Source organism: Plecotus auritus (genome assembly GCF_963455305.1).
Source record: "Plecotus auritus genome assembly, chromosome: 8".
Classification (NCBI taxonomy): domain Eukaryota; kingdom Metazoa; phylum Chordata; class Mammalia; order Chiroptera; family Vespertilionidae; genus Plecotus; species Plecotus auritus.
Window position 1 is genome coordinate 33,746,549 of NC_137782.1, and position 14,118 is coordinate 33,760,666.

General features: G+C 39.9%; 1 protein-coding gene across 1 annotated transcript in view; it reads right to left on the bottom strand.

Moving 5' to 3' along the window:
- RAB31 (RAB31, member RAS oncogene family) overlaps positions 1-14,118 on the bottom strand; it is a 121,065-nt gene that overhangs the window by 60,769 nt on the left and 46,178 nt on the right. Inside the window, exon 2 of the mRNA XM_080685071.1 lies at positions 10,321-10,400. Coding sequence (XP_080541197.1) covers positions 10,321-10,400 — 80 coding nt within the window. The remainder of the gene's footprint in view (positions 1-10,320; positions 10,401-14,118) is intronic.

Here is a 14,118-nt window from a genome sequence, read left to right on the forward strand (position 1 = left end):
TCTGTTTCTTTGTTGCCGCATTTTCACTGCTTCCCTGAGTTGGTAGGGTAGATTTGTGTGCTAGGTTTCCTATATGGCCCAGTGGGTCAGCCTCCCCAGTTAACCTGAGTTGGACACTCTTGGTGTACCCCTTTGTGGACTGTGTGTACAGCCTTGTTGTAGTTAAGTCTTGATTGTTGTTGGTATCACTGGGAGGAATTGACCTCCAGGCCAGTTGGCTGTAAGGATCAGCTGTTTCTACGCTGGGAGAAGTTCGGTGCTGGAGACAGCCTTATAGGATTAGACTTGCCAAATTGCAATAGCCTCTGTGCTCAGCTTGGATGGGGTGGAGTCTCAGGGCGGAGCAGACAGTCTTGGCTTCCAGTAAGCCTTGCCCTTGCGCGCGCGCGCCTCCAGACCTCTGCCTTCCCCGGCTCCCGAGTCTCCGCCCGAGAGTCCAGATTCCCCCCACAAGAGCGTGGGTCCCCAGGGGCTTGCCTGGAACTGGGGTTCAGTGCAGTCAGAACTGGGGCTCAGCGCAGTCAGGAGCTTCTGACTCCCTTCCACTAGGGAAAGCCTGTGGCAACCTCCGCAGCCTTTGTGCGCACTGGCACGCACGCGCCTCCTGACCACTGCCTTCTCCGGCTCCCGAGTCTCCGCCCGAGAGTCCAGATTCCTCCGTATGAGCGTGGGTCCCCAGGGGCTTGCCTGGAACTGGGGTTCAGTGCAGTCAGGAGCTTCCGACTCCTTTCTGCTAGGGAAAGCCTGTGGCAACCTCCACAGCCTTTGTGCACACTGTCTCGCGCTCCTCCAGACCACTGCCCGCCGGGGCTCCCCCGGGTCTCCCCCGGGTCTCCCAGTCTCCGGGTGCCTTTCTCTCTACCTGACAGTCTAGACTCCCCCTGTATGAGCCTGGGTCCAGGGGTTTCGCCCGCGACTGGTGTTCAGTGCAGTCAGAACTGGGGTTCAGTGCGGTCGGGGGCTTCCTTCCCCCTTCCGCCAGAGAAAGTCAGCCAGGCTCTCAGCCGTCCTTCCTCTCTGCGCACACAAAGACCCTTTGCCATACCTCCAATTCTCTGTGAGCTTTTCTCTTTCCTTCTAGTTGTAGAATTTCCACTCAGCCAGTTTTCCTGTGGTTCTGGATGGTGTCCGTTCTGTCTTTTAGTTGTAGTTTTGAAATTGTTGTGCGAGGCAGCAGTTTAGGTGCTTACCTATGCCGCCATCTTGGTTTCTCCAAACTTATTATAACTATTAAGAGTGGAAAGACAGCTGGTATTTGGGCATTTTCCAGTTTGGGCCTTGCAATGGCACAAGTAAAAAAAAATTGCCTGGCCCAGGCCTACATGGCTCAGTTGGTTGGGTGTTGTCCCATGAAACAAAAGGTTGGCAATTCAATTTCTGGGCACATACCTGGGTTGTGGGTCAACCCCTGGTAGGGATCAATGTTCTGCTCTCACATTAATGTTTCCCTCCCTCCCTCTTCCTTCTTCTCTCTCTCTCAATAAAAAAATCAATAAAAATATTTTTAAAATAATTACCTTACATCTTTACCTGTGCTATAAATCCCACACTACCAGCACCAAAAAAAAAATACTATCTTATTCCCATCCTACTTGCATAAATGCAGGAATAAAGATGGATAGCTTAATAAATAGTTACGCTTTCTCAACAAAAAAAGGAAGAATTTGAAATTCTTAGTAGATAATGAAACACATGGTATTTTCTTTTTGCATATTTTCTTTTTTATTTCCAGTAGTTTTATTTAATTTAAATATATTTTTATGTTCTTTATTTTATTTTCTATCACCATTTATTCCCAATATACCCTCTTCTACCTCCACCTATCCCCCTCCAACGCTGTAATCTGTGTTCATGAGTTCTTTTTCCTTTTGTATATTTTCTCTTAATAAGCTTTTTCTTTGTGCTCATGAAAGATGTAAAAATTTAATACAAGAAATGTTTAATACCCTTGACTTTTTTTGTGTAATATAAAGCTTCCCCATCATTAAAAAACAGTAAGCATCCCCAATAATGGGACAACCAGACATGAGAAGCCTCCTACTGTGTTGGAATAAGTACATACATCTCCTACACAGCGTTCTAACCAGAAAATGTTTCATCTGAATTTAGTCATGAGGAAACAGGCAAATCCAAGATGTGGAAGATTTTATAAAGTAACTGGCCTGAATGCTTCAAATAAGTCAATGTTATGAAAAGCAAACAAAAGAAAAGGCATGGAGATTGTTCTAGAATCTAGATTAAGAAAGAAGAAAGCAATAAAACAACCAAATGCATTCACTATATGGACCTTGACTGGATCCTGGATTAGGAGATAAACAGCTTTAAAAGTTATTTTGGGGTCAACTGGAGGAATTTAAATTTAGACTATATGTCAGATATTATCATATCTGTCAGATATGATAACTATATGTCAGATATTTGATTGAATCAAAATTATCTTTCTGGGTATGAATAATGTTCTTATTCTTAGGTAAGATTACGTTCTTATTCTTAGGAGATGCATACTAGAGTTTTTAGGGGTAAAGTGTCAGGATGTCTTCCTTCACTTTCATATGGCCCAGCTGGCCCACTCAGGCCAGTACAGAGTCCAGCCCTGCATTCACTCAGCACTCATCCCAGTAATATTTCCTCAACTTCCACTTTACCCTAAGACAAATTACAGAATTCCCAAGGACAAAAGTATAAATTCCTGCAATTCCCGCATTATTCTCACAACATACATATACGTACCATAGGTTAATAAAGAGTTCTAATTATCATACGTATTTTTCTTATGTGATATGATGAAATATTATCAACACAACGTCTGTCCCATGACATTTTATTTCTTTAAAAGTGTTCAAAATACATCCCAAACTACTGATAAGAGCAAAAATAATTCAAAAAATGGAAATATCTCTATTACTTTTCTCATGATAAAAGCAATATATGTACTTCGCTAAAAAGAAAATAAAAATCAATTGTCCATCTCACCACCTAGCCACAATCATTACTAATAAGTTGGTATATATCCTTCCAAATTATTTTTATACAACTTTTACCCCAAAATTGATCATAAATTTTGTTTCTTCTCTACTTTATATATCATGGACCTCTTTCTGTTTCTACAAATACAGATGAACATCATTATCTAAATGATGTTATACACCATGTTATGAATTTATTCACTACTCCATTGATAGACATTTTGGTCACCCATTTTCATTATTATGACAATAATTAAATGAATATCCTTGTACCTAGGTCTGTGGATCCTTGTACAACTACTTCTTTGGAGTTAATTCTTAGAAGCAGACATGAAGCTCTACTTTGCTACAGTCACCAACCTGTGGATTGTGCCAACCACACATCCATGGCAATGTATGGGACCATCTTCTCCCCGACCAGTACTAACCCTTCAAATCTTTTCCAGTATGACAGGTAGAAAATGCATCTTAGTCCTATTTTTATCATGCTTATTAGAGGTTTGAACATCATTTTAGTGTTTATTATCCACTTGCATTTTTCTTTTGTATCTTTAGTTCATAAACTTTGCCCACTTTTCAGTTGGGGTGCTCATCCATTTCTTATGCTGTTTTAGTATTTTATACTAATCTTTGTAATAGTATTCTTAAAAAATATTTTTTGCAGTTTAATCTTTGCCCTTTAACTTTGTTTATGGATTTTTTGCCATAAATGCCTTTAGTTATTTTTTCATTTTTTTAAATATATTTTTATTGATTTCAGAGAGGAAGGGAGAGGGAGATAGAGATAGAAACATCAATGATGAGAGAGAATCATTGATTGGCTGCCTCCTGCATGCCCCCTTCTGGGGATGAAGCCTGCAACCCACGTATGTGCCCTTGATCGGAATTGAACCTGGGACCCTTTAGTCCGCAGGTGGACGCTCTATCCACTGAACCAAACCGGCGAGGGCATAAATGCCTTTTAAACTTTTATGTAGACCAAGCATGTCAAACTCAAAGGCTAACACGGGCCAAATAAACAAGGTTTAAGTTTATGTGGGCTGCAAAAAAACAAAAGCTTCAATTTTCATAGAAATGTAGGTTTATTTCGAAAGAGACATGCTGAATACAAAGGGCTGAAATAAATGAGTAATTGTTAACATAAAATAATAGAACATTTTAATAAAAATTAATATTTTTTCTTGAACATTAACTTACCAGACACTGAATAACTGCACAAATTAATAAGCGTAACACAAATAAACCTATTTTTCTTGTTCTCCGAAAGTGAAGTATTTCCTGTTGCATGCACCAAACAAGTCAGTCCAGTACTAATGACATGGCAATCAGCTGCTAAAATATTTGCTGCTAGTATTAGTGGAGAGAAATGGTGCACCTGTGTGTAAAGCACGTAAGGGAAATGAATGCAACACGATTATAGTAATCAGTCATTAGGGAACGTTGTAGTTCATTATTAATAATTATGTATAACAGGATAGTGTAAAAATTAAGTTATGAAATTTTTATTAAAATGTTTCTTACATATCATTATATTGGCTGGGCTGCAAAAATATTCGTTGTGGGCCACATACAGCCCACGGGCTGTGAGTTTGACATGCTTGATGTAGACAGCTATGTCAATATTCTGTTTTTGTATTTATTTTTGTTTTTACTCTGAAATAAGACGGATTTGCATTCATTCCTCAATATGTCCTAGGCAACAGGATAAATGCTACATCAATCCTATCCTTTAAAAGTTCTCAGACTTGGAAAACTAAGTTCATGCCTTTAAAATCTCAGGATCATAGATGTTAGAGCTGGAAAAAACATGAAATATCCAGGCCAACCCCTTTAGTTTACAGACAGGGACAGTGGGGGCTTCTGAGACCCGAAAGACCACACTGACCTTGGTCAAAGAAGAACCTGAAGGCAAAGTCAGGAAAGAATGCAGAGGCCCTCCTCACTGCCAGTTGGAGTAGAATGAGTGCTTAGAAAGTCTGTCAGTTTACTCATCTGTGAAATAGGACCAATATCTACTCTACATAACCTAGAGGGCTGTTTTAGGATGAAATGAAGCAATAACATCTGTGAAATTTCCCCTTGATACACAATAAGCCTGTGAGGAACAGCTTTAGTAACAGTAATATGTATATCATATATGTGTATATACATATATACAAATACACACATACTAGTATGTATGCACACACACACATGTACATACCCTTCTCTGTTCCTGATTTCTTGCCACTAGGAGAAAGACTATCAATATTTAGAATCAAAATTGATCAAGATTAATCTTTTGGTTGTTTAGGGTTTTTTTCAGCCTCTTTGCTAGCTTTCAATCTTAAAAAGCTCAAGTGTCTTTTCTTCTCTATGGACTTCCTTCCAGAGTGGTAAAGAAGGAGCATCGAAAATGCTGAACTGACTTCATTATCTGTGGGAACCGAAATCTGGCAGAAATAACCCAATTTCCTTGTAAAAGTTAAAATAGAGAGGGAGATACACACACACACACACACACACACACACACACACACACACACACGATGTTAACACAATCTGCTTGAATAGCAGAGCCAAGATTTTTCAGGGTGAGTCACAGGAGACGATAAGAATTAACTCTTTCAATGGTAAGACAATGACATTTCATAGCCTATGGCCTTTTCCCAATGAGAATGTAATCTCAGTGGAAAGAAGGAGGGTGCGCTTGGTGAGTCCACTTTTAACATGCACCCTCATTCTTCCCACTGAGATCACATTCTCATTGGGAAAAGGCCATAGGCTATGAAATGTCATTGTCTTAGCATTGAAAGAGTTAATTTTTATCATCTCCTGTGACTAGGAACCCTCATGCACTGCTGGTGGGAATGCAGACTGGTGCAGCCACTGTGGAGAACAGTATGGCATTTCCTCAAAAAACTAAAAATGGAACTCCCATTTGACCCAATGGTCCCACTTCTAGAATATATCCCAAGAAAACTAGAAACAACAGTCAGAAAGGATATATGCACTCCTATGCTCACAGCAGCACAATTCACCATAGCTAAGATTTGGAAACAGCCTAAGTGCCCATCAGCAGATGAGTGGATTAGAAAACTGTGGTACATCTACACAATGGAATACTATGCTGCTGTAAAAAGGAAAGAACTCCTCCCATTTGCAACAGCATGGATGGACTTGGAGAGCATTATGCTAAGCAAAATAAGACAGTCAGAGAAAGATAAATATCACGTGATCTCACTCATTTGTGGAATATAATGAACAACATAAACTGATGAACAAAAACAGATCCAAAGACAGAGAAGCATCAATCAGACCATCAAACCTCAGAGGGAAAGGAGGGGAGGATGGGGGTAAGGGGGAGAGATCAACCAAAGGACTTGTATGCATGCATATAAGCATAACCAATGAACACAGGCACTAGAGGGGTGAGGGCATGAGCGGGGAGGTGGGGGGGGGGAATGGGGGAATAAGGACACATTTGTAATACCTTAATCAATAAAGAAAATAATAATAATAAATAAAATAAAAGTGGACTCACTTGGTTGGAGTTACAAGTTTACTGCTTACCTAAACAAATCACCTAGCTGCTCTGTCCCTTGGGGCCAGCAGGGTAACTGAGAAAAAGGCTCTTATGCAAGGGACATGAACTGAAATGTCTATGGGGCCAAGTAGGACATGTAAATGAGCAAAGCGGGCTAGGAGTAAAACACTGATAAAAATAATAGTAGCAATAATAATAATAATAATAGTGGGGACAACATGGAGCAGAGAAAGCCTGTCCACCCACAGGGAGTAGAGTGCCTCTGGCTCACCTCTACATGGCTTCTGCCACCAGAGCATGTGCTCCAAGCCTAATGACTTACGCGAGAAGCCAGAAATATAAGTGTATTATATAAAAATCTTCAGATTCATCATCATTAGCTTAATTTTTTAAAGCAGGCTAAACAAAACACATCTATAAGCCACAATGCCAGCCCACCAAATCTACCAGCTAAGGGATAAGCACACAATTTTTTGAAAAGTATTCCATTTAAGCCATCTTTCAAATATCTGTTTGTTCTGCAGGCTTTATTTTTCTGAAACTGGTTTGGAAACATTTTCTCAAAATCTCAGAAGAGACAAGAAATTTTGAGCAATTTTAAAATTGGGAAAATAAACTATATTAGGAAGAAAAAAAACAGATAAGAATGGAGGAGCTGAGCTTAATCTTGTTGCCAGAAAAAAGTGAGAAATTATGTAGATAAAAAGCAGAATGTCACATAATTTAATGCTACAATCATTTAAAATTGTGTTTATGAAGAAATTTGAAGGTGTAAGACATGTTTAAGTTTGAAGTCTACAGGAAAAAAAACAATTCAAAATCATATATACAAAAATTTTCTAAATTTTCTAATGCTGGTAAGTATATACAAAAATGAGGACAACCTTTCTGAAAAACAATTTGGCAATATCTATCAATAACTTTAAATATGTTCTTATTCTTTGACTAAATTACTCCATTGCTATGAGTTTAACCCAGTGAAATAAAAAGAGGTACATGCAAGTATTTATGCCCAAGGATATACATCATAACATTATTTATAATATTTTTAAATATTTTAAACAACCTAAATGCCTTAAATGAAAGTTAGAGCCATTAAAAATCATTATTGTTAAAGAACATTTAATGGCATAGAATTCACAATATAATGTTAAATGAAAAAATTATTTAATGCATACAGTATATAGGAAAAAAGACCGGAAGAAAATATAGCCAATGTTTGCAGTAGTTACTCTAGGCGATAGGTCATGGGTAACTTTTATAATTTTTCTCATGGTTTTCTTCATTTTCAATTTTTATAATGGGTACATAACTAGAAAAAACCTAATATTTTCATCATGTTTTTGAAGATTATGTAACATTATAGGAGCATGTTCAAAATATATTAAGTAGGAAATAGGATAAAACTATATATGTATTATGATTTTTATTTTATAAGTTATGTGTTTTTTAGCTTTTTAGAGTGAACATGAAATTAAAAAAAATTTTTAATACTCACCTGAGGATATACTTATTGATTTTTAGAGTGAGAGGAAGGGTGAGAGAGAGAGAGATTGATGTGAGAGAAAAACATCGACTAGCCACCTCCTGTACACACCTCGACCTGGAATTGAACCCGCAACCTACATATGTGCCCTGAATGGGAATCAAATTCATGAACTTTGGTTTATGGGTCGACACTCCAACCAACTGAGCTATACCAACCAGGGTGAACATAAACTTTTATAATCAGAAAAATTAGACTTTAATTTTGACTTTGTCAAGAAAATGCACATATAGAATTTAAAGTATTCTGTTTATGCCATCTTCCAAGAAATCTGTATTCATCAAAAAGAATAAGGAAGACATACGTGGATAAAGAATACATGCTGTAACACGTTAGGTAGTGTGTGATACTGTTTTTGTTTTTAGATATTTATGTATGGTCTAAACTTTCCATAATGTGCATTATAATTTAAAGATATATAATGTTTTAGTTAATACATAGAGTGTTTTTTAGAAAAATTTTAGGCTTACAGAAAAATTAAGCAGAAAGTACAGACAGTCTTCATATAATACATAATTTAAAAAAAAACAATTACAATGCATTTGCTAGACAAAGCACTGTCAACAGTATTTGATTGACTACCAATGATCCATTGGGGCGGGGGAAGGCTTCCTCATGCCGCCCCTCCCACCATGAAGTAGCGTTTATTTCCCCTCCCTTGAGCCTGGGTTGGCATTATGATCAAGAGATTGTGACGAAAACGACATACTTCTGTACAGGCATAATGATGTTTATAACTATACATCACAGTTACATTTAACACTTTTATATATTTACCATATTTGTGGTAGAAGCATTCATTGCCTTTTTATTTTCAAAAAATATCATTACAAAAGAAATTCAGATTTGTTATTTTTTAAAATTTTTAAGTTCAAAAGTAGACAATGAAAGTTTCTCTTCTAGAAACATACTTCAGAGTTAATTATTCTTATTGGTCTTACTTTTATTATCAAGAAAGACAAAGTGGCAAATTAAGGAGAAAAAAAGTACTTCAAAGGGAAGAGTGAAAAGAATTTCCTCTATAAAACTGTCCCCAATCTACAGAAGTGGCTATGTCGGGAGACAATACTCCATGGGTCTCTTGCAAGCAGAGGCACTGTCTTTCTCCCAGACTGTGTTTTCAAGGATGTCTGTAAAGCAAATAGCCTTGGTAGGGAGAGATAAGGTATCCCTTTGGAGCAAAGCAGAGACATGCCTACTGTCCATTGTAAAAGATTCGAGTTCCCTAACTTGGGGTTCCTCTCCTATTACACAAGCTACTGCATGTGGTGTGTCACTTGAACCTCTTCACAGCACCCTATGGAAAACTGGAGCTTATGGAATCAATGTAAAATAATACTGTAGCAACTGCTATTTCCCTTGCTTCTGACCCAGGAGTCCTGTGTCTTCTGTCAGTATCCATGACACTGGGAGAGTTAACTTGTTGGCTTGACATATATTTTTGTGAACATGTCTCTTTAAGCCACTTTTAACTGCAAAATGTGTTGCACCTCCACCGCTCCAACCACTGGCCTATCAACCAACTGTTCTTGAGCATCTGCTTATGCCCTGCCACTAACAATCAACAGAGACAATTGTCCATCATCAACCGTACAGAATTCTCAAAATATATACACGCATTGTTTCCCTTCTGAAGAAAATGATACTTTGCTCTCTGCAAGGATCATGCTATCTTCAGGGAGAAACATAAGTGAAGCCAAGCTCTAAGAGACTGAAAAATCAAGCACCTGCAAAACACATAGCAAAAGCACGTCTGGCAAAAGAATCCAAAGAAAAGGGGGAAATGTAAGGTCAGGGACCCAGAAGTGAACAACCCACCCCTCCGTCCCCAAGCATTAGAATGGAAATGCTGACACTCGATTGATCCAGAACATGAAAACCAATCTCTCCCGCAGACTGGGCAGGCACTTCTGCCATGTGTGTGCACAGCATTTCCAGGTTTACTGGCAGGCAAGTTACAACGGAGCCTTTGGGGATTTGTCCTGTGTCTCATCTTCCATCTGGAAAGAAAGCTGGCATCATTTTCAGAACAATACTCTTTGAGATCAAGGAAATGACCTTAGACTGCAGCATGACAATAGTTGGCTAGGAAAAAAGTCATTGACAAGAAAGTAAGCCCAGACACACAACTTAAAAGTGACTGAATTGCTGTCAAAGTCTTTCCCACTGAGATTGATTCTCACTGGTTGGGATGAAAGCTCCTGAAGGCTCAGGCACAAAGTGACCTCTCTGAGTGTTCTGAAGGGAAGAAATGCGAAAGGGAGGAATACACAGAAACTTACCCAATGGTCGGGCTGATGTTGTGGTCAAAGTGATCCTGGACAAATCGACACACAATGCTCGATTTCCCAACCCCGGTGTCCTGGAAAAGAATGAGGACACACCATGAATATCAACGGTGCCAATTATAAACTAGTATAAACACAGAACAAGAGGACAGAGAGGTCATTTCTGGTTAATTGTGTGTGGGGGTGGGGTGGGGAGGGGGTATATTTTCTTCTATTTCTTACCAGTAATTTCTATAATGAAATTGTATTGCTTTCATAAAAAGAAAAGAAGTATGGTAAAAATAAGTTTTAGAAACATGTCCTACATATATATAGTAATTAAACTAGAACTGGCATGTCCACAATACATATATTTTCAGAAATCTGGAAATTTTTAGAGCAGTCTAGAGAAGTTTGGCAAATCACCACATTATTTTGGTAGAGATAGAATTGACTTTGTTCAAAACCTCAGTGTTCAGAAAAATCTATTTTTCTAGGTATCACCTTGTGAGATCTATGAATTTTAATTTCTGTATTTATTTTTTGTAAGTTTTTTTTTTCATTGGTTGAGAGAGAGAGAAACATCGGTTTGTTATTGCACTTATCTATGCATTCACTGGTTGACTCCTGTATGTGTCCTGACCGGAGATTGAATCCACAATCTTGGTGTATCAGGATGATGCTCTAACCAACTGAGCTACTTGGCCAAGGCTCTAATTTCTGTATTTCTGACATTTTCTCTTTAGAATCTGATGTTTGCATAATAATCTCCAGTTTTGCTTAATTATATGAATTCATCTCAGCTCTTTCTCTATTAAATAATTCTTCTAAGCCAGTGGTCGGCAAACTCATTAGTCAACAGAGCGGCAAACCGCGGCTTGCCGACCACTGTTCTAAGCTAATTAGGATAGAGGTCTACTTACACATTGGAAATCAAATACATGTACTAGTATTTCTACCCAGTCCCTTCCAAAACCCTTGCAAAATGGTTTAAGGAATAAAATAAACAAGGTCAAAAGATAAGAGAAGAGATAACACCAGACAAGTAAAGTCAATGAAAAGCACCTGGCCGAATGGTCACTGAGAAAGAAGCACTGGAACCTTAAGTGCCTGCAGGAAGGAAAGCTAATGAGAAGCAGGTCAATTCATGCCACCGAACCCTGAATATATTAAGAACTGAAGGAGCAAGTTGAAATCACGGTCAGTGAAAGGTACACACAAGCATACCCTTAGCGCTCCCAGCCACATACCAGAGAACAGACCCTCCTGATAGGAGGGCGACTCTCCAGGAAACCTGCTCCGACCGCAGTTGGGTTTGGGCACTTCAGGTACAGCTCAAGGGAGCGCCTGATGCTTTTCCCTGCCCTGTGCAAGCCCAGACAGCAGAGGCAAGGATTCCCATCCTGGTAAGAGGTAAAACTGCAGCTCCTGATGCTTAGAGTCCCCCAACTAAAGGCCACGTGTGCACCAGTGGACAAGCCTCGGTGCAAACAGAGCTTGGGTCTTAGAAAAAGAAACAAGAAATACCAGGACTTTATACACACAACAAGAAAGCAGGATGCTCATTCAGAAAGTAAGGCTGATCTTACTCTCTCAGAAATTACAAATACAATGGTAGAAGTGGAAATTTCAAAGGAAGAATTACAAAACAAAGTTGGGAGATTGTCCAGAAAGGAGAACAAAGCAGGTGCCAGTAACTCCTCTTCCCAGAGGGGTGACAAGGCCAAAAGATTCGAGGTCGGCATACTATCAACACAGAAGTCCTCATCAAACTGTGCTTATCTGAAAGGATCATGGACACATTTTGAGATCTATAAGTGAAAGGGAAATGAGACCCAAAAAGAAAAAAAAATTTGTCATACAGTACTTAGTTTAAAGGTACAACTTTAAAAACATAAATATGAAGGAGAAAATGTTAAAACTCAGAGAAATGTGTTTTTCTTTAGACAGAAATATGAAATAAGATTTGAAATACCAACTGGCAATCTGAATTAGTTTTACTCCTTCTTGCTTCTATATTTAGGGGGCAATTCCAGCAAACCTCAGGGAAGAGGGGCATTGGCTGGCGATACTCATCAGAAAATCATTCTCCAGAGGTGTCCCATGCCAATGAGAGCGGCCTTCGGGTTTGGAGCCATAATAAAACAACTGCACCAAAAGCTGTTTATCTGCAGTGAGCAGATCGATGTGCAGAGTTCAGAGAAGAGACGACAGAATTAAAACTTCAGCTCCTCAGATTCCAAATCAATGCCGCAGCTATTTCTGAGCTGCACTGCACCTTCACTATGGATTCTGGCTAATGTTCCCCGCACTCCCCCAAACCACAACTCAGTTCTTTTTATCTCAGTTGCTTTTAAAACCCCCTGTGGATGAGTGGCTCCTGGCCCTCCTTTGAAACTGAAGAACTGTGCTGCCTTAACCTTGAAGACAAGGAAAACCCACTCTTTTCAAAGTGAACCGTTTTCTGCAAACTGCCAACACTGACCCCACTAATTTTTATTTTATCATTGCCACGTTCGTGGGGTGCAACCCCTCCCCCACGCTACACAGCTTCTAAATTTATTATTCCACAAGAAATGCTAAGTAATTCATCTCTGGCCTCTCTGAGCATGTGAAGCCATTCCCACAAGGGGAAGGCAGGTTAATGCGAGAGTCTGTCTTGTCCCTCTCCAGCCCGCTCGATCACAGTTTAGGAATTCTCTTTCTCAGGACACTTCTATGCATCCATTGTCCACGGGCCCAGCAAGCAATCATCAAGTGCTACCTTCCACGTGCCAACTGTAGGCGAGCCCTGACCAATGGGTGATAACCTGGCCCCCTCCCCGGCTTCCTGGCCTCAGATCCCAGAGAGAGAGGCCTTCCCGGGTTCTGAGCCATAATAAAACAACTGCACCAAAAGCCGTTTATCTGCAGTGTGCAGATCAATGTGCAGAGGTCAGAGGTCCACAACCATGGAAAGTGCCTGACAGAAGCAAGTTCCTGCACACAGGGGTGGGCAGGCTGCTCTGCCTGTGGCTAACGTACCGCCCAGGGATCAGGAGACAATCCTTACCTCCCAAGTCTTTTGCGTTTTTGGCCCTCCTTGGTGTCCTTTCAACTTACGCCAGGCTCACCCTCCTTCCCAGCTGAGAAAATGAGCCCCCTGAAACGCCCCTAGTTCATCCCAGGCCCTCCCCGCTGTTAGCGGCATGGCACTTAATCTCTGTGGTCAGCCTCGGGTGTACAGGCTTTGGCTACGAGTGTCTGCAGTCAGGACTCTGCTCTAAGAAGCACATTTTGGAGTCTATCCATTCACTCTACCCAATAGCTCTGCTCAAAACAACTGGCTCTAAATCCTCCAAACAGCCAAGCAGCTCCTGCAAAGGTGACCCTTAAAACAACCCCTGAAGATGAAAAATTCAAAAGCCATCTCATTCATCTCTACTCATCAACTTCTACAGACAACTCAAGCTAAAACACCAGCTTTTCTGAATTGTTCAAGCAGCAAACCTGCTCAAATTTGGATTTAACAATCAAATCTTTGGTCAAATACACTCAGTGTCTCTTTTCCAACTTCTTTTCTTATACATTTGATAGGGGGGGAAATAACAGGACAAACGGATAGGCAAAGTTTTAGTTTGTTTCAGAAAAGAAAATATTCTTACAAAAAAAAGAAAGAAAAGCCTCAAATCATCTCTGACCAGTGGCTTTGTGAGGGCTCAAGAAATGACCTCCAGAACCTCCTTCTCCCAGGCCCCTGCTGTTCCCCTGCTGGCCACGAGGGGAAGGCCCTGCTCAAGGATTGCTGAGGTGGCCTGAAGCCAGGAGACTGGG